At 42.4% G+C, this 24,727-nt stretch overlaps 3 protein-coding genes across 5 annotated transcripts in view; all 3 read right to left on the reverse strand.

Moving 5' to 3' along the window:
* Positions 1-24,727, reverse strand: part of LOC146673332 (uncharacterized) — a 193,268-nt gene that overhangs the window by 109,138 nt on the left and 59,403 nt on the right. The gene's annotated exons all lie outside the window — the stretch shown is intronic.
* Positions 1-24,727, reverse strand: part of LOC146673334 (coxsackievirus and adenovirus receptor homolog) — a 189,769-nt gene that overhangs the window by 39,790 nt on the left and 125,252 nt on the right. The gene's annotated exons all lie outside the window — the stretch shown is intronic.
* On the reverse strand, positions 1,721-5,397 carry LOC146673338 (uncharacterized). 3 transcript variants are annotated; one of them, XM_085402007.1, is made up of 4 exons: positions 5,183-5,397; positions 3,589-3,924; positions 3,234-3,350; positions 1,721-1,800 (listed from the first exon to the last, which is right to left on the reverse strand). In XM_085402007.1, the coding sequence occupies exons 1-4, from the start codon at positions 5,250-5,252 to the stop codon at positions 1,721-1,723; spliced, it is 603 nt and encodes a 200-aa protein (XP_085258133.1). In that variant the 5' UTR covers positions 5,253-5,397. The 3 variants fall into 3 exon arrangements, with proteins under 3 accessions (XP_085258133.1, XP_085258134.1, XP_085258132.1); XM_085402008.1 differs by lacking the exon at positions 1,721-1,800 and having other exon boundaries at positions 3,154-3,311; XM_085402006.1 differs by lacking the exon at positions 1,721-1,800 and having other exon boundaries at positions 3,154-3,350.

Consider the following 24,727-nt stretch of genomic DNA (forward strand, 5'->3'; position numbering starts at 1 on the left):
TAAATGCATCACAGACACATCTGATTGTGTTAAAGCTCCCTGTGGTGGAGGGCTATTAAACCACCACAAAATGTGGTGTTATATCTGCCGAAGGTGGCTTTGGTCTCACTTGATCTTCTCGTGTGCTTCTGTGGGTTTCACTAAGATGTCTGATGGAAAACATGAGTTGTGGTGAACCCAGACACACTTGAGTTTTCTTCAAAGCAGATAAAGTTGATGTGAGCCAAGACTTAAAGCAGCAGGAACACTTTCACACATGAATCTTATGCTACGTTCACACTGCAGGCGATGTGGTGTGAATTTGGATTTAGGCAGCGTTGTCTTTAACTTCACTGAACGTACGACCCCAAAAAATGAAGGTCTGATAGGTGAGCATGTTGGGATTTTGTAAAAAGCTGAAATGTTATTATCACATGTGTTGTAATGTGTGTGTGTGCATGGTATATGTAGAATCTGGTCCAGTGATTGTAGATTGAGGATTTCTATAAATGAGTGAACTCTAAACCTTAAATAAATGTGTCTGTTCCTCCAAACTCTGATTGGGGCTGCCACCCATGGTACGTCAGCAAATTTCAGCTAACAATAGTGGTACATCTACAGAAAATAAATAAACACATTTCAGACAAACATAAAATTTTGCTGTTTTTATTATCATTTGCACATTTCTAAAATATTATGGGCCATCTATACACATTATTCAATTAAATTACACACACAATACAAAATATATAGGGAAAGATGTTGGCTTTAACTTTAGTTCATTATATTCCAGTCGGCAGTATTTTTTTTGGAACCTTTTCAGCTCGGTGTTAATTAGAAAGACTAATTCTTGCTTGACCAGACTAATTTCTTGGGACTTTCCAACAGATGCTTGAGAATAGGGCTGGGTGATATATCGAGTTTTTTAAAAATATATTTTTATATATTTTATACGAGATATAAGATGTGACAATATCCTTTATATCGATATAATATATGTTACGTTATAATTATACTTGTGGAGCCAAGTTTGCCTCTCTTTCGTCCACTTTTGTCTGTTACTCCTATTTTTCGTAATAATAATTTTTAATAGTTGTTTGATACTATATGTTTCCCCCCCTCTTTCTTGAGGGACTCTTAGCTTTTATTTAACATTGTCTCTGCTGTGAAATCTTTTTGGTATAAAGCAATTCTTGTGTTTTTTTTGTTTTTTGTTTTTACTTGTAATCTGGTGTTTAGGTTTCTTCAGTGAGACTAATAATGTAGGTTTCTCTCACCCAGCGTCACCATGTGAGAAGCTCTGAGACATTTCAAACATCAGGATGTTAGTTAAAATTCTGTTTTTGTCGTGTATGCCAGTAGATCATAAAACCAACAACAGCAGCAAAAAGAAACCCAGCAGACACACTCAGACCAACTTTCAATCCAACAGATCCATCCTCCCTCTCTCCTCCATCCTCTGTGTCTGTTGGCCTCACAGATTTGATGTTCCTGGACCATGACTTGTGTTCTTCCTTATTTTATAATGTTTTTGTTTTCTCTTACTTGAGGCACGGTGTGTATCATGGAGGAATTGACGTTCACCTCTTCTGTTATTTAAGCCTAACATTGGCTTACTTATCAAACCATTGTCCATCCTGTGAAATTTCTTGGAATATATGCAGCTGTTTTAGTTTTTCCAGTCAGATCTTCTCCTGATTTTCCTTTTCCAGCATCATCATGTAAGAATCTCTGGGACATTTCAAACAGGTTGCTGTTCAGCTGGCGGCTGGTATGAATCTTTACTCTGTTCTTGTTTACATTTTCTGTAGATCAAAAAAACTGAAACTGACTGCAGCTGAGATCAAATCTGCATCAACTGCTTTAATAGAGAAAGAGAGAAAAGAGACAACCCGGCTCAGAGGAAATGACAAGCAAGTGGGAGACCACACACAGGTTTTTAAAGGCTGTAAGACATATTTAATGAAAATAAGGTAAAGCAACGTAAACACAACTTAAAGGACATAACAGCCATAACTGAAACTTCCAAATGATGGAGAGAGCCAGAGCAACACAGCTGCTTCCGTCAAGGTGTCTTTATATACACTGGGACTGGCCTTCTCAGGTGTGCTGCATCTATAATTGGGTCAGCTCCACCTACCTGCAAGAAACAGGTAACAGAAAAAGCAAAACACAAGGCCAGCCCACTGGCCGTCACAGAGAAAAAAACATTTACAGCCACAAAAACACATGAATAGACTCAGTTAAGACAACAATAAGGCTAAAAAGAAATTATAAGTAAAAACATTCAAAAAGAGTAAAAATGAATAACAAAAATGTGACCAGCTCTTGAAATATTTAAACTGACAGCCAGAAAACAGAATGTAAATTTCAAAAAGCTTCACAGATCACAGGAAACATCTTAGTGTTACAGAAATAATTTTTAAATTTTAAATCTTTGGTTTTATTACCAAAAGATTTAAAATTATAGTTGTTAAATAGATCCCGAACTCCATCAGATTGTTATTGATGACCTACGATCCACAGTAATTCATATGTTCATCTTCACATGTTTGTGTTGTTTAGCTGGTTCAGTTACTGTTTGTAGTAACAGCTACGTGAGGATCAGTCTGTGTGGTATAAACAGCTGTTGAAAATAAGCACACAACAATACATGTAAAGAACATGAAATGCAAACAGAAATGGTTTAGAATATAATGTTTTATTCAATATTAGGCAGCATCTAGCATAAACTTTGCCTGTTGATTAAAATGTCTTTGATTTTTCTTGGATCATTTTGGGTCTAATTTCTGAGGTCTCTCCCACAGATACTGGAGAATTTTTAGTTTTTAATTGCATTGTGATATTACAGTTAAAATAACCTACAAGTTTTAATAATTGTAGTTTCCCATTATGGATTGATTAACTGATCCTTGTCATTTTTTCCTGATAGTAATAATACTACTACTACTAATAATAATAGTAGTAGTAGTAAAATAATAAATGTATTTTTTATCCTATTGAGAGACAGTTAGCTTTTTATTTAACATTGTCTCTGCTGTAAAAAATTTTTTTTAATTGAATCAACTCTTTTGGTTTTGTAGATGTTATTGTTTTAGGTTCTTCAGTCAGATTTACTCCTGCCTTTGTTGCTTCTCTTACCAAGCACCACCATGTAAGAAGCTCTGAGACATTTCAAAGCTGCTGCATTTCACTGGGAGGCTGGAATAATTCCCGACACTGTCGTTGTTCATATTTTCTGTAGATCAAAAAACCAACAACGGCAGTAACAAGAACAACAACAGAAATGCACAGGATAATGATCAGTCCAACAGATATTTCCTCCTCTCCTTCTTCCTTCCCTCCGTCTTCTGTGTCTCCTCCTGTCTGACCTGCAGGTGAGGAACAGGTGTGAGGTGTCAGCTGTCAGGTAGGTGATGAGTGAAGAACAGAACAGAATCCATTTCCTCTTCAAACTGCTGTCAGACATTATCTACTGCACTCTGATCACATCACTCAGACCAGCTGCTTTCTACAAAGTCTCATCAACAACATCTTTAGAAACAAACATCAACAAGCAGGAAGCAGCTTCACCTCTGATCACACACACACTCAACTCTACTCACTCACCTGGAGGAACAACATGAAGGTAGATGATGCTGATGACCTTCAACGGTTGTCTGACTCCCAGGAAGACACGACACTCATATGTTCCAGTGTCATTAATCGTCACATTCTTCAGAATCAAAGACACGTCTCCATCCTTCATCTGTCTGTCCTTCAGATCCACCCGGTTCTTAAAAGATGGATGCTGGTTTTCTGGATCAAACTGGCCATCCCGGTACAAAAGCACATATTCTTTTTGGAAGGTCATATATGTCCACTTTACAACTATGATGTTGTTGTTTGGGACTCGACATGTCAGATTGACGAGTTGTCCAGACTCAGCTGTGATGGTTTTCTGGTCTGAAAGTGGAAACAACACAGAGCAGAGAGGTTAAAGGTTAAAGTACAACTGTTGACTTCAACAACATGTGCTGATAATAAATGACCATAATGTGTGAGAGAAAGCAGCCTCTCATTATAAGACACTGTGAGTCTCTGCATGCTGCCTTTATGTAGCTACAGCTGTTTGTATACACTGAACAAAAAGCTTTGTAGCTGCATACTGACTCCTGACACTACAACACATCACACTGACACACACATTACACTTCTTTGTCTCTGTGCTGGGAACAACACCGCTCACCAAGTGGGTGAATCCACACAGAAACCACCACATCTCGAGATGCCGTTACACACACAGGCAAACTGAAACTAATTTTTTGGGAAGTACCATGTAAACCAGAGTGATGTTTATTCCTCTTTATTTTATTCCAGAGGGTAACACTGTTTGGTTAATACACAGAGACCAACATGAAGACATCGACAAACAGAAAAGTCGAGCAGATCGACGCAGTTACAGCAGACATTTCCGTGTTTTTGTTTCTGCTGATCTGACTTTTAGTTTGTTCTAAAAGTCTGAGTCTGTTGGTATTTTCAGTGAATAACACAACTAGAGTTTTAAAACTGCCTACATGAGGTTAACTTTGAGGTTTAAATAAAGCTGAAACATTAGTTTTTCAGCCACTCGTTCAAACGCCACACTTTCGATCTCTTAAGGAAGTCGCATTAGATTGATGTTTGTTACCCTGCGCTGTAGGACGATCATAAATAAGTGCGTCATTACTAAAGCGGTGAAATCTAAAGCAGGTCTGAGTGTTTAACAGGTTCAGTTCAGTAACACTATAAAATATATATTCAGTTTTAAAATTTATATTCAGTGTTAATAGTAGCTGGATTCAAAGTGTTGATGCTAGCTTATTTTAATAAAAACAATATAGATACAAAACTACGGTGGCACTTGGGGTGCCAAAAGATCATTTTAGGCTGGCACCTGCCACCTCTGTGGATCTGCCCCTGGCTGTAATCTGACTCCTGAAGCTACAACACATCACAGTGACGAACATCTTACACTTCTTTGTCTCTGTGGTGCAAACAGCACCACTGACCAAGTGGGTAAATCCACAGACACCACCAGACCTCGTGATGCCGTCACACAATCAGACAATATGATTGTCTGATTCAATATAAAACGAATTGTTTGGGAAGTAACATGTAAACCAGACTGATGTTTGTTCCTCTTTATCTCAGAGGGAAACACTGTTTGGTTTATAAACCTCACCTGCAGAGACCAACACGAAGACATCGACAAACAGCAAAGTGGAGCAGAGCGACGCAGTTACAGCAGACATTTCCGTGTTTTTGTTTCTGCTGATCTGACTCTTAGTTTGTTCTAAAAGTCTGAGTCTGTTGGTATTTTCAGTGAATAACACAACTAGAGTTTTAAAACTGCCTACGTAGGGTTAACTTTGAGGTTTAAATAAAGCTGAAACATTTGTTTTTCGGCCACTCGTTCAAACGCCACACTTTCAATATCTCTCAATATCAAGGAAGTCGCATTAGAGTGACGTTTGGTAGGTTGGACTGTAGGACGACCATAAGTTATGGTCATCATAACTACAGTCCTTTAGTTATGACGCACGAAAGTTTACCCGGCCTGTCGGAGCCGTCTCCAAGAAAGAAGCGACGTTTGCGCCGTCGGCGTGGCACCCCACAGCCGGATGTCGGGACATGTAAACAATCGGCTGTGGTGAGTGAAAGGGACACTTTTTCTGCTGCGTCAGACTCTGTGACTGTTGTTTCTGGATCTATTTTTTGTGTGTCTTCTGAAGATAACAATAATTTTTCTGTCTCACCCATGGCCACTGCTTCCAAGACTATTTCTCCTGAGCCCACGCTCCGTGTTAATGACTGTTTCCATTCTGTTTCCAAGCCTGGTATTATGAATTTAGACAATGAAAATGTTTGGGACCCTTTTTCACCTGCACTGAGTCATTCAGGGGAAGTTGTAAACCTCACCGAAACAGTTTTTCCTGATCATGTTCTCCCATCCACACTTTCACCACAGTTTAACGTTGGGTCTGCAATTCAGTTAACGGTTCAGCCAACAGCCCAGCTGCCCTCAGTTCAGCCAGCAGCCCAGCTAGCTGCCCTCAGTTCAGCCAGCTGCCCAGCTAGCTGCCCTCAGTTCAGCCAGCTGCCAAGCCAACTGCCCAGCCAACTGCCCTCAGTTCAGCCAGCTGCCTAGCCAGCTGCCCTCAGTTCAGCCAGCTGCCCAGCTAGCTGCCCTCAGTTAAGCCAGCTGCCCTCAATTCAGCCAGCTGCCCAGCTAGCTGCCCCCAGTTCAGCTAGCTGCCCTCATTTCAGCCAGCTGCCCTCATTTCAGCCAGCTGCCCTCAGTTCAGCCAGGCGCCCAGCTGCCCTCAGTTCAGCCAGCCGCCCTCAGTTCAGCCAGCAGCCCAGCTGCCCTCAGTTCAGCCAGCCACTCCACCACCTGTTACAACTTCGCCACCTGTAGCTCAGTTGCCACCAGATCAGCAGTCTACCCACTCGTTCATTCAGCCACCATCCTCACTGTCTCGTTCTAAGCAGTGAAAACACTTCACCACAACATCTGCTGGTTCTTTTAAGCTGGCCATGTCAGAGACAGTTGCTCCCTCTAGGGCCTCCCCAGAGACTGGGTGTCAGTCACCAGCCAACTCTGGACCCCTAGAGGTCAAGACGCCAGCGCCAGCAGCCTCACCGGAGAGCTCACCAGAACAGTCTCAGCTCTCAGCACCCCTTGAGAGTTCAAGTGAGTTCATCCGTCCGCCTCCGTCCTCTGCTGAGTGTATTGGGGAAAACTTTCAGCCCTCTGAGGACTGCATCCCACTGTGGCTGCCTGAGTCTAGCCACTGTGCTGCTCAGTCCCAGCCAGTGTCCACACTGGCAGGTCTCCGTACCTGCTGCTTCAGTGTCTGCTCTAGCTGGAGGGCCCGAGGAGCCCGTCCAGCCTACCGTTTCATCAGCTGGAGGGCCCGAGGAGCCCGTCCAGCCTACTGTTTCATCTGCTGGGGGTTCGGGAGAACCCAGCCAGCCTCAAGTTTCATTAACTGGGGGTTCAGGTGAACCCAGCCAGCGTCCTGCCTCGTCAGCTGGAGGGCCCGAGTCGCCCATCCAGCCTCAAGTGTTGTCAGCTGGAGGGCCCGAGGAGCCCGTCCAGCCTCATGCCACGTCTGCTGGAGGGCCCGAGGAGCCCATCCAACCTAATGCCACGTCTGCTGGAGGGCCCGAGGAGCCCATCCAGCCTCATGCCACGTCTGCTGGAGGGCCCGAGTCGCCCATCCAGCCTCATGCCACGTCTGCTGGAGGGCCCGAGTCACCCGTCCAGCCTCATGCCACGTCTGCTGGAGGGCCCGAGTCGCCCGTCCAGCTTCAAGCCAAGTCAGCTGATAGGTCCGAGGAGTCCACCCAGCACCACGTCTCGTCTGCTGGGGGTCCTGGAGGACCCAGCAAGCACATCCTCATGTCTGCTGACGATCCGGGGAGGTTTGTTCAGCCACCACCTGTTGAATCATCCCCTGTGACTTCTACACCGTTGCCTGCATCCACATCACCTCCAGCAGCATCACCACTGTCAGGTTCCGCAGCCGTCCCGCTGCCATCAGGTTCCGCAGCCTCTGTGTCTTCATCCATGCCTGGTCCGGCCTCAGCTCCGCCTTCATCTGGTCTGGCCTCAGCTCCGCCTTCGTCTTCGTCTGGTCTGGCCTCGCCTGGTCCTGCGGTTGCCACACCGCCGTCAAAGCCAGCTCGACCTGTTCCGCCTCGCCTCTGCCAGCCGTTTTCTTGGTATCATGGCCTTCGGGGACGGCCTCCGGAAAGAGTTCGTCGCCGCTGCTGGCATCTCCAGACCTGCTCAGTGGCCGCCACTGCCTTCCAAGTGGTCGGCCTCCTGATTGGTTTTGCCTGCACCGCCGCCGTTGCCGTGTGCACAGTCGGCCCCCTGAACTTTTCGTGGTCTCATGTTGAGCTCTGGTTTCGTTTTGTTTCTTGATGTGCTTTCCTGCGTTTTTGGACTCTAGTGCTCCTTGTTTTTTGTTTGGTCTCTGTCCCTCCATCCTGGACCCCCTCCGCCCACCCTGGCCTGGTGCTTTGTACTTTTTTGTTTTGGGCTGTCAGGAGCCAGCCCTTGGATGGGGGGTACTGTCACGGTTCTGGGTCAGTTTGACCCAGTATTTTGAGTTGTCATGTTTTTGCAGGTTTAGTTTAGTTCCATGTGTCATTTTCTGTCTCTCTCTCTATGTCGAGTCTGCGTCTTAGTGTGATGGTTTCTTGTTCCTGTTTTATTGTGAAGGTCTGGGTCTCATGTGAGTGTGTTCAGTTTTACCTCTGTCTCGTCTTGTTGATTATTCCCAGCTGTGTCCACCACCTGTGTGTAATTCCCCTGTGTTTCTCTGTGTATTTAAGTCGTGTCCTCTGTCATTGTAGTTGCTGGTCTGTCTGTGTATCCACCATGTCTCACCCGTGTGTTCTCCCTGCTGTTCATCTCCTCTGCTCGTTCTTGTCCAGGTTTGTGCTCTTTAGTTTAGTTGTTTCCAGTCTAGTTTAGTTCGTGCTCCATTTGCTGTTTGTCCATATTTATTTTTGTGTTCAATAAACCACCTTCACTTCTCCACTACTGCCTGCGATTGGATCCTCATTTATTATTTTCACACGGCTCTCCTCACCCGCCGTGACAACATTCCTGTCTTCTCTAGCTTCATACATATATATTTCCAGTCCAACTTTATTTATAGAGTACTTTAAAAACAAAATGGTTTACCAAAGTGCTTTCTTGAATATTTGACAAACAAATACATTTACAAAGTAATGGAAAGTCAACACATTTGAGTAAAACAGATACATGTATGTAGAGACAATCTCTCAACACACTCTGTGTAGTGGGAAGTTGTCTGTCTGTGAATTGAGATCAACTTGGTCCAATGAATTAACTTCAAAGCTCACATGTCTCTAAACATGTTGTAAAATGTTATATACAATGTGTTTAGATAGGAGTCAAAGTTTTCTTTTTTTTTTTTTTTTTTTTTTGTGTCCCGTTTGGATCTTTAGCCATCAGAATTGTTGTCTTAAGGCCAAGAAAGATGCCAAGCGGATTTATTTTACCAAGTGGATCATCATGGCCTTGCCATATTGGTCCATTTGATTGACCTTTATTATAATTATGAATTTATTTTATTTTTGGTTGCTACAAACGGGACAGACATGACTGTGGGATAGGACAGGGAGAAAGAATGAAAGAAAGAGAGGGAGAGAAAGAAAACCAAAGGGGAGAAGAGACGGTGAGAAGGGGGGGGGGAAGAAAAGAACAAAACAAAAAACCCCCCCCAAAAAAAAAACAAAACACCTGGGTCACCTGTATGGAGAAAAAAAAACAGAAGAGAAAGCAAACAACAAAGAGCAACAGAATAAAAAAAAAAAGGCACCATCACAATTAACTAGCTAGCAGTAGATATCAGTAGATACTAAATAATAAACGATATTGTGCAGCACGCAAGATAGACAGCGCACAATGTGCTTTGAGGCAGCAGCCAAGAAAGCTGTAGTCCGCGTCTGTGAATACCCGTGTGTACACCTGTGTGCATACCTGTGTGGATCAGCATGCTTGCATTCCAAAGGTTTCTCCATGTAACGATCTGCTAGGGAGTGTGGGGAGCCACAGCCCCGTCCTCCAGGGTATGAAGCAGGTATGGAGGAGATCAAAACTGCAGCCATCCAGAGGCCCCCAGAACACAAGAGACCAAGGAAGACCAACAGAGGGGCAGCCGCGCCACTGTCCCAGTAAGAGCTGAGGAGAGTCCCAGGTGAGGGCTCACTCAGCAGCCGCAGAGCAGAAGCCAGGGGGAGTTGCAGTGACGCGCCCGTGAGCTCCGCCGGCAGCCAGCTGTGCCTGAGTGACCGAGCCCCAGGCCGAGAGGCCGGGGGCACCCCACTTCCGAAGTGGCCCGAGCGAGCCCCAGGTTCCAGGCCCCGATAAGCGACCGCCAAGGAGTGAGCCGGTGTGTACCCGGACGCCCACCCCCAGACACAAAGAACCACCAACGCACCGACACCTGAGGGAGTCCGCCACTGGCAGGGGAAGTGGTGGTGGGTGGAGATAGGCCTCCAAACCTTGGAGGGCCTGAGATGTCCCCCGAGAGGTGGCGTCTGATACCCAACCTGACATATAGACACAGACATACAGGCACACACAGACACAAACATCCATTCCCACCCTCATGCTCTCATATGCACTTACTCCACACTCAACCAACGTGGAGACAGACATAAAGAGACACTGTACACACGATCACACTCCCCAAGCGTACTCTACGAACCGGGTCTAGGTACCCCTGCCCCTGGAGGGGGGAACTGCACCCAGACCCAGGTGGTGTTACCCTTTTCCCTGCGGTGGGGAGAGGCAGACCGCCCCGACTCCGCAGCAGCAGGGAGGCCCCACACTCCAGACCGCAGTCGGACGGCCAACTCCTCCTAGCCCCCCCGCTCCAGCAGGCCGCAGAGAACAGGGGTGAGAGAAGACTCCAAACCTCCCTCCACCCGCTCATTGTAGTGTTAATGCATGTGTGTTCTAAGGTGCAATTAAAACCCAGGAGGGCATGGAGCTACCTGCCAGAGAGCAGCAGGTAAGCGCATAGTCCCTCCTGCTAGCCCTCAATGTCTACGTGTATTCAAAATTGAGAGGTGGGCAACGACGCCAGGGGTGAGGTATACAACCTGATGGTAATTTGGACTCCGTGTATCGTGCCCACCCCCAAGATCCTATATGTATGTGTAATGAGAGTGTGAGTAATGTGAATGTCTAAGTTGTGGGATAAAATTGAGGCAGAGACAGCCAGAAGGGGACGGGGGGGGGGGGGGTAGCCTCCTCTGCACCCTGGTGACATACCCCTACTCCAAAGCCCTGCATGTGTGGGTGGTTGTGGTGGAGTGGGAGGAGGGAGGCAGCTGAAGATGGGGAGTGAAGGAAGGGAGGGGCAGGTGACCCCTCCCTGGGACCAGCTCCCCCGCTGACCCCAGTAGGCACTCCCATACTCCGCGACCCGCCAGGGAAAGGGGGCCCAGGCCCATCCAGACCGGGGCCCAGCGCAGCAGCGCCCCCCGGCCCCACAGAGCCCGGGACAGTCCACCCAACCCCACCACAGAGAAAACTGCACCCACCCCACCATTCATTCATCTTCCAGACTACATGAGACAATGGACGCCCAGGCTGAGATCTTCCTCCACCTCTCCTGTATCTCCCCCTCCTGCAGAGAGTTCCTGAGGAGAGGAAAGCTCCTGCAAGGTGTGACAATCTCCCCCACCAGTTGAAGAGCCCCCCAGGCGACTCGACGCACCGGCGGCACCCTGCGCCAGGGATGGGCCCCCATGCACCCACCCGCCCACAACCCCGGCAACACACAAACCAGGACCCAAGGCCCCAAGTCAAACTTTTTAGGCTTTTTGTAATCCTTTACACACCATACAAATGAAAAAAACCTCAATTGTTCAAAATATATGTTACCTTTAAAAAGTAAAACAAAACCAAATCATTCATAATTAATCCAGCAGGAATAATCGCATATTCAAATAACATGAAAAAAAACCCCACTTACACTTACCAATGATTCCCTCATTACATTATCAAATTATAAATTATGAAATTATCATGGCTAAAAAACACCAATTTGTGTTGTGGATGATCAACATGAATGCAAAAAAAAAAAAGGACTTTGATTCTTTCTTTCTTTACGTCATCAAATATTAAGCTATCAAATCATTAAGGCTAAATACATACTTAATTTAAGTTGTGTAAAAGAGTTACAACCAAATTAATATATTTTACAGCATCCACTCCAACTGTCACAATCTACAGACAAAACCTTTATCAAAGTTTCACATTTTTAATAACAAGTCCAGGTTAAAGCAGTGCATTCTGGGAAACTTTGAAGGCTCATATGACCATGTGGGAAATGTGGCTGCTCAGAGCAGTTGATGAGTTACTGATTACTGTTACTGTTCACGGCGAAAAGGTCAGTGTATAGGAATTTCTTTTACTTATGAATTAAATTTCCTTTATGAGATTGTTACCTTAAAATAATTATTTGATATTCTGATTATTCATCAAATCCTCACCAGTTTTGTGTTGGTGGAAAACAGGTGTGTGTGTGTGAGTCAGTATCCTGGTCAAACTGGTTTAGCACAGTGTTTGTTGATGGAACACATGGATGCTGTGTGTTTTGTATGTGATACAAAACATAAATTCTTTACAAATCCTACCATGTGAATTCATGGATTTTTTTTTCACATTCTGTCTCTCACAGTTGAAGTGTACCTCTGGTGCAAATTACTGACCTCTGTCATCATTTTAAGTGGGGGAACTTGCACAATCGGTGGCTGACTAAATACTTTTTTGCCCCACTGTATATACATTGTCAAAGAAACCTGTCTTTGAGTGAAGATTTAAGGTGACAGGAAATATAAATAATATAAATAAATGCAGCTTGAATCTTTACTGAAGCTCAGTATTTGAAACAGAGTTCATTCACTGCTGTAATAACTAATAATGATTGAAATTATAACTTTAATATTGGCCATATTATATTTACATTACCAAAGTGAGATGACTTTAGTCTCATGAACAACATTAGCTAATTGTCATTTACTAGCTAATCTTAAATGACTGTTCAGTACAGAAGTGAAGCCCAATAATCATGATTTCACAGTCATGTGGTCTCAGCCTCAGATACTTATCAAATCAAAGCTCATGTAGAAACAAACAAACAAATGAACAAAAGATTTTCTCCTTCATTTCTGTCAAACAAAGCTGTGTCAAACGTGTCCAGCTGTTAGTGTCATGGTTGCTAGGCAACCTGGGCAGTGTAACGGAGTCTAGACCGTCCCATTTCACAAGCCTCGCACTTCCGGCCTTAGTGGTCTTTGAGTACGCGGCCCTTGTGGGCCGTTAAGGCTGCAGACCCTGAATTGGGATACAGCCTGTGTGTTGTAAAAGGAACAGGAAGTGATAGTGACACACAGAGAGTAAGCACTAATTGAGAGTGCTACCAAATTGTTCAAAGGCCATTTAACTCAAATTACTTCACTGGTAAGCTGAAGTTTAAACGCTAGATGGCAGCAAATTTTCAACATGACCTTTCAAGTGTCAGCTCTGAGCAGATGAGATCCAGAAGGAAGTTCCATATGCATTACATGTTCATTGGTTTTTAGTTTATCTCCAAACACTTTAGCTCTCTAGATTTGGGTTAAAGTACTAAGTGTTAAAGAAATTCATTCAAGTGGGTCAAAGGCTATTCTGGAAATGAGTAGAAGACCTTTTGTTTGTAGATATCTGAGAAGTATACACAGAATCATTCCCAGGAGGAGGAACAAAAAAGAAATCTGTTTATCAAAATGAAGCACCCTGTAGTCCAAGTTAACTACAAGGTTGGAATTAACTTGTTTTTGCTCAGTAGAAAAAAGTCCCAGATTTGAGATTTGTAATACATATTGATTGTAAAGAATCACACGAATCTGCAACCAAATAATGTTTAGATTGTTATTATTATGTTTCCTTAACATCAAACAGTCAGCTGCTGCCGCTGGTTTCAGTGTGAATTAAAACATCAAGGTAAGAACTCTTTCCATGTTGTAGCTCTCCTGCAGGTTTAATGGGTTTTTTTTCCCTCTTCTTCTTCTTCTCTGAAGTGAAAAGATGTCTGCATTGGTTACCCACAACCAAACCGGAACAAGTCAAATTTTCCGTCTTACATCTTGGTGAAGCCCACAGAACCACGTGAGAAACACAAGAGAACAAAGGGTTGTTAATCCTGCAGAGAAACACATGCTTGCTGTGGGAACAAGAGCAAGTTATTTCTCATATTTTTATTGTAAATAACAGTGAAGTTACAGTGTCTATAAAACACATTCATATAGTTATATTAGCACTGATAGTTCTGTGTCAGTAAAAAAAAATATAATTTCTGATTTTTTGAATCATAAAAGAGTAAAAAAAAACATGCACATATATATATATATATATATATATATATATATATATATATATATATATATATATATATATATATATATATATATATATATAAAAACTTTGTTAACATGTAGATGTCCTCTGGTCTGAGGTGCTGGGGGACCAGATAGAGACCAGCAGCTGGACGTCAGTGGCTGGACTGGTGGACTACCTTAGCGAAGAGTAGACGACGTCTGGTTCAGGTTTAAAGTCTAAACACAAACACACACAGTTCAAACAACAGGAAACATGATTACAAGCTTTGTAGTTCAATCAAGACCTCCAGTCTCCACCTCTCTGCATCACACACAGTCCCAGTTCAGACTTGAATCAATTCAAAAACACTTGAACCTGAAATCCACAGAGGTGAAACAATTAACTCATAAACTAAACTGCATTAAATTATATTCAAAAGTCTAATATGTAATTTTTGTTCACATAATTGTTGCTTATTTTGTGTCTTTCTTGTAAGATTTGGCCTCGTTCAAGAATATCCTGTAATAAACTGGTGACCTCTACAAGGGAGTATCCCACCTCACCTTTACAGCTGGGAAAAGCTCCACCATGCAAATGATCCTGGAGAAGCAGCAAGAAACTGGGTGGATTGACGGAACTGGCAAAACATTTATTCAAAATATGGAACTAACTAGTCTTCTAACTAATCTAACTATTCTTTTGCTCTTCTGGCATAGAAACAGTGTGAGAAGAGCTCTCTCTCTCTCTCTGTCTCTCATTCACTGGGTGGGCGAGCAGTGAGACTTCGGAGAACAAAGGTGAGCAGTGGTGCACAGTGGTGTTGCAATGAAGCAAGGCATAGGTGAGTGAAATTTGACCTAGTTAAGTGCACACAGAGGAAAAAAAGAGGACCTAACACTGAACTGTGTGGTGCGTCACAGCTAGATGATAACTAAAAAGCTGATTTCTAAAATATATGAATGAAATATATGAAATCAGCAGCTGATAAAAAATGTTCCGATCTACTGAGTCAAATGCTGCGGTCATGTGTGAAAGAAAGCAGCCATGCTTCAGTGCAGTAATAGATTTATTTCAGTCTGTTAATGAGCCCTAAACTCTCATTTTCCACTTTGTGGCAAATGTTACTGAACTGCGGACAGTGTTACTCTATTTTGGTTTGGTTATAATTTGTAACCAGTCGGAATCAGCAACGTGTTTAAAATGATTACATTTGTCATGCTTGAAGGGGGATGGCTGCTTCCACTTAGCACATCTATTGTGATATCCTGTAATTTCCACATTTCAACCAAAGCTCTTGTGCAAACTTGTGATAACTTTTGACCCACTTGAACAAAATCATTTCTGTTTAAGGTAATTTAAGTCAAGGTATATTAAATTAATTTACATTTTTCATTGACTTCACAGTTTGCTTTGCACTTCGAATGAATAGTGCAACTTTGCAGATAAAATATATATATATTTCTTTCTGAAATTTTACCAAGAAGTTTGAAATCTTGAGCTTTAGTCAAGATCTGGGTTGCTGATCTTTGTGTGGAGACCAGAACAACTTGTGTCCAAAGTCAGACGTAAAGATCATCTGTACCTCTTTTCATCTTTGGTGTGATGATTATGTGTTCATAACTAACATCTTCAATTCTCCTTGCTGAATAGATTACAGCTGGATCACCTTCTGTAAAACAAAGCAAACACAGATTACAGAAAATGCAGCAGCAATGTTATACTCTTTCACTTTTTTTTTTATTTTTTCATTATACAGACATTAAATGATTACTTTTGTGACTAGCAGCAGGTTTTCAGAGGTTTTTTCCACTCCTTTAAACCTCTGCTGAGAATCATGAAATGATTGCAGAGAACTGGTAGGTGTTTGTGTAAGAAGAACATGCACAGCCACAAAGATGCCACCTTCTTTAAGTGCCGTCTGACACACTTCACCGCAGTGCACCAAGCAAACAAATTCTCACAAAATGAACACTGCCATTGGCCAAACCAGAACTCTCTGTGGTGAAAAGTTTCTTCAACTTCAGACTACAAGAACAAACTAAATATAACAGGAAGCAGCTGCTGTGGTTTGACACAGACATTTAAGATGACAAAAAGACCCATTGTCTTATAGTTGTCTCTTTATACACTTCATATATCCAACACATTCACCACTCTAGTAACCTGTATGTGGGTCAAGAACATGTGGCGAACACAGCTGGACTGCCGTCTACCCATCTTGGTTTACTTGTGGTTCCTAGAGAATTTTAAAGTAGAATGGGGAGCAGAGCTCTCGTTCTTCAGAACTATGTTCCAGTTTCACTTCAGGAGACAGACACAATCTCAACTTTTAATATTAGACATGTTCAGCCGATCTTGGCAAATGAATTGGTGATATATGAATAAAAGTGAACTGAATGGAATCTGGGCACCTCTTCATTGATGGTACTACACAAAGCACAGTGTAGATTTCTACTCTGGCAGGGGGAAGTATGAACTTTCAGGTAGATGGGATCACGTTGCTGTGGACAGTGGCTTCTTGGACAGAGAGCTGAAGACATCGTTAGATGGTTGCAGACAAACATCAGTGAACATCAGTGAGACGAGAATGAGTCTGGACAGTCTGAATTGTAGATTGAACACAGGAGGTCTCATTACCAAGGATATGGGCCTGAATGTGGTGGATGTAAGGATAATTATGATGATGCTTGTATCTTAAGTCAAAGTAAGTCAAGTCAAAGTAGACTTTATTATCAAGTTTTGTTTGGTCTAAATTTCTGAACATTTTTTAGAAGCTAGATTATTTTTGATCTAATTGTATTAGATAAAATAATGAGTTTATTTAGAGCTCAGTGCCAATAAGACAGGTACAAGTTGCTGTGCTAGAAAATGTGGCCATCCTCATGAATTAATTATCTAATATCAGGAAGATTCTGGGTGCTTTTTCCTGTGGTCATGTTAGCCTATAATTTTCAATCAGTCTCTGTCCTTCAATACCTCTGCAAAATAACTTTATAGTCTAGTTTTTGGTGATGTTTTGTCCATAACTGACATTTTCTGTTCATATTACATTCACTTAATATGTTTGTTTAATTATTATATGCTTCTAACCTGCTTTAGATGAAGTTCAAAAATGTTTAAAATGTTTGATTGTTTTTTTTAATCATAAACAGGAAACGGTACAAATACAGAGGTGTTAGCTTCTGTTAACCACAGACAACAAACACAGAGACCAGCACATAAATAACATCACACAGTAAGCACGGAGTGATTCGACTGCAAAGCGCCTTTTTAAAATACAACACTATGGGCCACTTGACCTTAATTAATTAATACTTATACCAATATTATGGGGCCTCTTTGACAGACATGAGCCTCGGGACAAAGGTGGCTGAACTGCTGGCTGTCTGCTACGTTTCACCTGAGCTAATTGGAGTCCCTGAACTTGACTTCTGGACTGTGTTTGTAATGTTGGAGCTTCAACAGTTAAATTTTCACTCACCAGTTTTAAATCTAAGATTTTATATATGTTATTTACCAAGAACAGATGTTCTTTTACAGTATATTTAAACGTTTCCTAGCTTTTTAAAAATGTCAGCACTGTTTCTACTTTCTAAATCATACTTGTCCACACACCCAATATTACCTCCGACTGGCTGTTGTTGATGATTTGATATTGTCATATCTCTGTGCATGTTGTCATCTTCTGCAGGTTCACTGTGATCTTATGAAATGTTTAAAATTTAACAGTGAAATATGTTATTGTAAAGAGTCTAAACAGAACCTTGACATAACACAACTAAACTAAAGACATACTTTTAGATTTTTAATGTGTAAAAATGCAAGTTAGTTGTATGAGAATAAGGTAAATGAATAAACATCTGATATAATATGTATATATAATGTAGATAATGTATATAAAAACAATTTCAATATATATTTAACACACCTCACATGTCTAAAATGCAGCCATCTGAGTCTCACCTTCAGGTTTCCTGTGAACACATCGTCTCACTAGCAGAACCAGTAACACCAGTAGAACCACAACACAGACTGATCCAACACATGACAACACAGAGAGAACAGGAGGAGAGAGTGATGGAGGAAGAGTGATGGAGGTGGAACCAGGAGCAGAGCTGGATGTAGGTGGAGGTGTGGATGTAGGTGGAGGTGTGGTGGTGTGTTCCCCTAAAATAAAGCAAACTCAGTCATTAAGTTGTCGTCACATTGTGAATGTTGAAAGCTGCAGAAACACAGACAGGTGAGTGTGTCACCTGTGACAGTGATCCAGCTGGATGGAGACTCTCCATGACCGCTGATGTCACACTTGTAGAGGCCTTCATCAGACCTGGAAACATGCTGGATGGTCATGTGACCTGTAGGCTGCTTCCTGATGAGGGAGCCATCTTTATAGAAAGCAGCTGGGAGGTTGGAGGGAGTGGTCTTTGTTTTACAGAGCAGAGTGACGTCATCTCCCTCCATCACAGGGAGGACAGGACTCTGCAGGATCACTGATCCACCTCAACACAGAGACAAACTACAGCATTTCATCCATTTACACACAGCTTCATCAACACTAACTCCACACACTCAGCTTACCAGTGACTGTCAGGTTAACCATGTTACTGATGGGACCCTCTCTGGACTCACACCAGTAAACTCCACTGTCATGAAGCATCATAGAGGTGTTACATGAAGAACCAGCTGGTTTTCCCCATGTACTTCCACACTGAGACCTCTGTTGTTTGCTTGTGTTTCTCCTCAGAGTCCATCCAGCAGAGCTGTCGTCCTCCTCACAGCTCAGAGACACAAAGTCTCCTTTAAAGAGCTGAGAGCTGCTGGGTCTCACAGTCAGACGAGCTGTGAGGGTTAAAATGAAAAAAATGATGATCTGTTTGACTTTACATTGTGAAACATGAACCCAATCAGGTCATATCAGTGAGCATTTCTCAGGTTTAAACTGTGACAGAAGAAGGTTACTGACCTTGGTTTGTTGTGCAGCTCAGCAGTGAGATCAGAACTAAAGAGAAATGACACTCAGGTTGATTTGACTGTATTTTAAACATTCTTTGCTTTATAAATGATTATTTCTCAGATCATGTATTCACTTAAATTCAGTTCAATTTAATTTTGTTTTGCCAAATCACAATAACATTGGGCTGAAAGTTCTTTGTTTTGTAATGCAATTATGCTGAGACCCCCCCAAAATCAGACAACTCCTTCTGACCAAGCACTTTGACACTTACAGCCACACAGCGTTCCTTCAAGCAAATCCAAGTGTGGCAAGACCCACAGACAATTGGCTGCCTGGGAACCTGTGGTTTGCACCTCAAGGGAAAGGAACCAATTAGTGGCTTATTGGGCACACATGCATCTTTAAAGGGCTGAAGAGCATTTGTTCAGGGGCTGCTGCTTTGAAATGTGTGAGCAGTCTGTGCCGTATGTTTCTTTCTGTCAGCCTTGTCTAAGTTACAGCCTGTAAGGCTAGTTTTGATTTTTACAGGTAAGACGTAAGTGAGTAAGTTGTTTTTTTGGTTGTTTGTTTTTTATTTCACTATTGAAATTTAAAACCCTAATAATCCCACACGTGGGAAGTTTTGTAGTCCTCTGCATTTAACCAATTCACTCAGTGAAGCAGTGGGCAGCAACTAATCCAGCGCCCAGGGAGCAGTGTGCAGAGACAGTCACTTAGCTCAAGAGTAGCTCAGGGTAGCTGTTCGGTGGATTTAAACCCCCGTCTTTCCAATCATGGAGCTATCCCTGCCCCCATTTGTAGTAAATGCTTCTTATTATTTTTTTAAATAAAACTTTTCAACTCCGATCTTCCCTGTGGGAATCTCATATATGTTACCTCCTCTCCCGCAGCAGAGCTGGGTTGTAAGATAGACAAATTGATGTTTCAATAAAGTTTGAACAACAAAACACCAAAAAGTGTGTAAAGCTAAAAAGCTGGTGGTGGAAGATTAACAATCATCTATCCCTTCCAGTTTTCACAGCATGTGTAAAGGTCATCCGTCCATCGCAGATTAGCATTCACACCTACAATTGGTTTAGAATCACCAGTTAACTAAACATTTCTCATGTCTAACCCTCATTTTTATTCAGTTCCTTATCCTTATCTGCTTCATGTTGTGTGGTCTCCTGTCTGTCAGTTAATCCATGTTTGTTTGTTTTTTTACAGTCAGTTTTAGTGATTTGCGAATGATGAACGAATTGTTCAATACTCGAGAATCACTTTAGACTGACTCGTGACTCATAATTCACAAGCCCAGCTGACTCACTGACTCATCCCTGTTGCTCTTAGCAAACTAATTTCATTATTAGAAAGTTTTGGAGAAGAACACAACATCTTAGCAAAAACATTTCTGCTCTGAACTGGAAGAAAAAACCCTGAGTAGAAGCTCAATCTGGTCTTTAAGTGATGACATGACGAATTCTGCTTCCGGGTCTAAAGTAGTCTGCGTTTAATATAGCTTTTGTGTTGTTAACATGTTTATTGTTTTGTATTTTCTTCTATTTAATCTCAAAAAGCTCCTAAAACAGTCAGTGATGACTGTTGACCTCCCTCGGCTTTTATTACTGCTAATCATTTATTTAAGCTCAGTTTTTAAAACCTTAGGATGTACAGTGGGGCAAAAAAGTATTTAGTCAGCCACCGATTGTGCAAGTTCCCCCACTTAAAATGATGACAGAGGTCAGTAATTTGCACCAGAGGTACACTTCAACTGTGAGAGACAGAATGTGAAAAAAAAATCCATGAATTCACATGGTAGGATTTGTAAAGAATTTATCCGTAAATCAGGGTGGAAAATAAGTATTTGGTCACCTCAAACATGGAAAATCTTTGGCTCTCACAGACCTGTAACGTCTTCTGTAAGACGCTTTTCTGTCCCCCACTCGTTACCTGTATGAATGGCACCTGTTTGAACTCATCGTCTGTATAAAAGACACCTGTCCACAGCCTCAAACAGTCAGACTCCAAACTCCGCCATGGCCAAGACCAAAGAGCTCTCGAAGGACACCAGGAAAAGTAACCCCATAGAAAATCTGTGGCGGGAGTTGAAAGTCCGTGTTGCTCGGCGACAGCCCCAAAACATCACTGCTCTCAAGAAGATCTGCATGGAGGAATGGGCCAAAATACCAGCTACTGTGTGTGAAAATCTGGTAAAGATCTATAGTAAATGTTTGACCTCTGTTATTGCCAACTAAGGTTATGTTACAAAGTATTGAGTTGTATTTTTGTTATTGACCAAATACTATTTGCCACCCTGATTTACAAATCCTACCATGTGAATTCATGGATTTTTTTTCACATTCTGTCTCTCACAGTTGAAGTGTACCTCTGGTGCAAATTACTGACCTCTGTCATCATTTTAGGTGGGGGAACTTGCACAATCGGTGGCTGACTAAATACTTTTTTGCCCCACTGTAGCTACAGCCCAGCCCATGCAGCAGTATATGAATGACTGACCTCGTATTGTGGATGGATTATCTCAGTTGTTCTCCTGACTGAAGTTTGGTCCTTTTACAGCATCCTGCCATGCGCTTACATTTGTTCCTGACCACCGAGAACACTCACGTTAACTTTTATAGAGTGGGAAAAAAAGTTAGCGTGTTTATATTATGCTAACATAGATGTGTCGCTAGCGGTCACGTAGCACATCATTACATACCAGCTAGCCAAACTTCAGTAACCCTACAAATGTCACTGCTGTTTAGTTTTCTGTCTTCATTTATGTCAGAAGTGATAACAGCGCTGTACGTTAACTTCTAACTCCGTTAAATGTCATAAATTCCGTTTTCATGGATGCCTGGATGTTAAACTCAATTGTTACACGCTGATCATTTTATTAAAGACTTCAGACAGTTTTTCAACTCTCAGCGATGCCACAGTGATCGTTTGATTTATGGACCTGCAGCGGAGTTTAAGCCCAGACACAGCTAGTGACGTCAGACTTAAAGACCGGATAGCTCCTCAGTTCACAGTAGCGTCACTCTGCTAACATGCTAACAGCACATTTGAGCTACTCACTTATGGCGTTATTTTTGTGCCACTATTCTGAGCGCACGTAAAAAAAATTTACAAACAAATCACTCACGACTCAGGTCGTGTCCAAATTCATGGGCTGCATCCTCCTGAGGACCTGGCCTTCGCGGTCTACGTGGGCCGGGTCCTCAGAAGGTCGGGTAGGCTGGAAGTAAACGGCTGGGGAAATTGGACAGTCTAGCCTTATTTGCGTCACCGCTGTCTCGGTGGAGTTTAATAAACTCGGCCGTCTGCTCCTTGCTATCTAAAATATAACAGGACATTGGCATAAATTCTCGACCGTCTCACACTTCTGTTTAATCAGTTTTCTGTTTGACGTTTAGTCAGCTGTGTAAAAACCAAGGAGGAGGATTAATAAAGCTTTATTTTATCTAATCTAATCTAATAACTTTAATCTCAGCCAAACCGATTTACTCACGAACAAAACAAAGACATGCAGCTTGTGGGGATAGGTTAATTGGTTAATCCAAATTGCCACTAGGTGTCAATGTGTGAATGAATGTGAGTGTGAATGGTTGTCTGTCCTTGTGTGTTGGCCCTGCGACAGACTGGCGACCTGTCCAGGGTGTACCCTGCCTCTCGCCCTATGACAGCTGGGATAGGCTCCAGCGCCCCCCGCAACCCTGAAAAGGATAAGCGGAAGCGAATGGATGGATGGACAAACAAAACACTGAAAAAACCCCAACAATAACATTTTTAGTTTGTGTGACTTATATATTACGTTTAACCCGAGTAGTGAAAGTCTGCGGTGATCTGAAAATGATGTGCCGGGAGTTGTGCCGTTCTCGGCGGCTTCAGTGACCCTCGAGCTCCCGGCAAGCTATCGAACTGGTGAGTAGCAGACGCCTCCGAAAACGTCGAAGCACTTTTGCAAATATGGGATATCTTGATAAACCGAGCAGACATTTGATGTTTACACAACTACTTTCTCGCCTGAAAAAATGTTAAAAGTTTATTTTGTGACCCAGAAAGATTAGTATGAGTAATTTTAAAACTTAGTAGCGGCCGCCATTGTTGGAAACTGGAGTTTGGCTGGGCCGCGCTATGAATTCTGGGATATGGTAGGCCACGAAGGACACACCCGACCCATCCTTCAAATTCGGGGAAAAGGAGCACGCATTTGTCGGCTGCATTCGGAGGAGTCTACGAATTTGGACAGCCTTCGGCGCGTCGCTGTGACGTAATCGGTCTACAAATGCAGCATCAGGAGGATGCAGCCCATGAATTTGGACACGACCTCTCAACCCCTCCGTCCTGGCTCACAGCTTCTTCTTCTTCTTGGTTGGTAACCAATGTTAAGGAGCATTACCGCCCCCTGGCTCACAGCTCAGTGGACATTTAGGTGAGAAAATATATATTTGACACATTTAAGGAAAATATTAATAAAATAAAAATAAATAAAATAAATGTTCCCTTTAGAAATTTTTTTTGCTCTATAAAATAGTTGTTTTTCTTTTTCAATCACTCATCTTAGAAGTAGAATTTACACGAAAAGAGAAACAGATTAAGTTTGAGTGAAAATGTACATTTTTTGCACTCTCTAGTCAGTGACTCATTCAAACTTGATTCAGTAAAAAGAATCGAATTTACCATCACTAGTCAGTTTGCTTCCTCTGCCTTATATTTTGTTGAGACCTGCCAGTTTACATCTAATGAAGCTGTGTCTTCAGTCTGTATGATGAGTCCACTCTTTGCCTGCATCACACAGACACTAACCTCAGCACCTCTCTGCTACCTGTGCTGTCAAGTCTTTAATCAACAGTTCTCGCTACCCTGAAACTCATATGGAGGAACTTTGTCACTGACAAACATGTTTACACAGGTTGGGCTCGCCTTTTTCTGTGATCATTATGTTTACAGCGAGTATACACAAGATATCCGTTGCCTCGACTCCTGAGCAAAGATAAAGAGTCAGTTCAGACCTGCAGTTGGTCCTCGTGGTGTTTGAACTTGAATTCAGCCTGATTTGTTTTTCATGTCTTCTCCTCCATCATCAGTTATCAGGAGAGCAGACAGTCAAAGTACAAGAATTCAAACAAACACAGAGATTCTACTTACAGAGCAGACACAGCACAGATGTTTCCTTCATCGTCCTTCTCACTCATTTGAGCTTTTTTTCATTTCTGTCACTGACACCAAGTAAAGCCCGCCCTCTTCCTCTGAGCACCAGCTTTCTATTGGTTCAAAAACGATGATGGGGCATTGGGTTTTTTTCTTTTTTCCTTTTAACAATAGAAGTTATAAAACTATTCAAACATATATGTAAAGGCACACTGTACCACTGCAATTTTATGTTGAAACAAAAAAAAAAAAAATCACAACTCACAATTATGTAATTTAAGACAAACATACATACAATTACTCAAGGATGGACATATTTTAAAATCCATGTCCATGTAGTGGACGTCCCCCTCAGTGAGAGAGGCAGATATGAGCTGAAACACAGGAATCAAACCAGGGACGCTGCTGTTATGGAGCTGAACTGGAACCATTCAGACACTGAGGCCCTCTGAACACATTTTTTACAGCTGTGCAGAGACACACTGATGACTGACTGGATCACTATGATTCACATTTACATTAACACCATCCTCACACATGTTTATATGTGACCACTAGAGGGAGATGTTGGACTTTAAACACTAACATGGATACAAGCAGCTCATCAATGATCGAGCAGTAACATCACACTGATCATTTGCATACTAAACGTATGCTCACTTAAATGAAATGGAGCTGTCACACCGAAAACACCTGTCTACCGCAGAGCTAATACAGAGAGACAG

This window comes from Rhamphochromis longiceps, linkage group LG3 (genome assembly GCF_057381845.1).
Source record: "Rhamphochromis longiceps isolate RC_006_pf linkage group LG3, R_longiceps_female_GT1.1, whole genome shotgun sequence".
Taxonomy (NCBI): Eukaryota; Metazoa; Chordata; class Actinopteri; order Cichliformes; family Cichlidae; genus Rhamphochromis; species Rhamphochromis longiceps.

What these genes read in the sequence shown, in the direction of transcription:
- LOC146673338 (XM_085402007.1), bottom strand. Translation starts at nt 5,252, where the DNA reads ATGTCTGCTGTAACTGCGTCGCTCTGCTCCACTTTGCTGTTTGTCGAT. An exon ending in CCTTCATGTTGTTCCTCCAG is followed by an intron (nt 3,351 to 3,588) that starts GTGAGTGAGTAG and finishes CCTCACCTGCAG; the next exon opens with GTCAGACAGGAGGAGACACA. An exon ending in TCTTGTTACTGCCGTTGTTG is followed by an intron (nt 1,801 to 3,233) that starts GTTTTTTGATCT and finishes AGTCAGTTTCAG; the next exon opens with TTTTTTTGATCTACAGAAAA.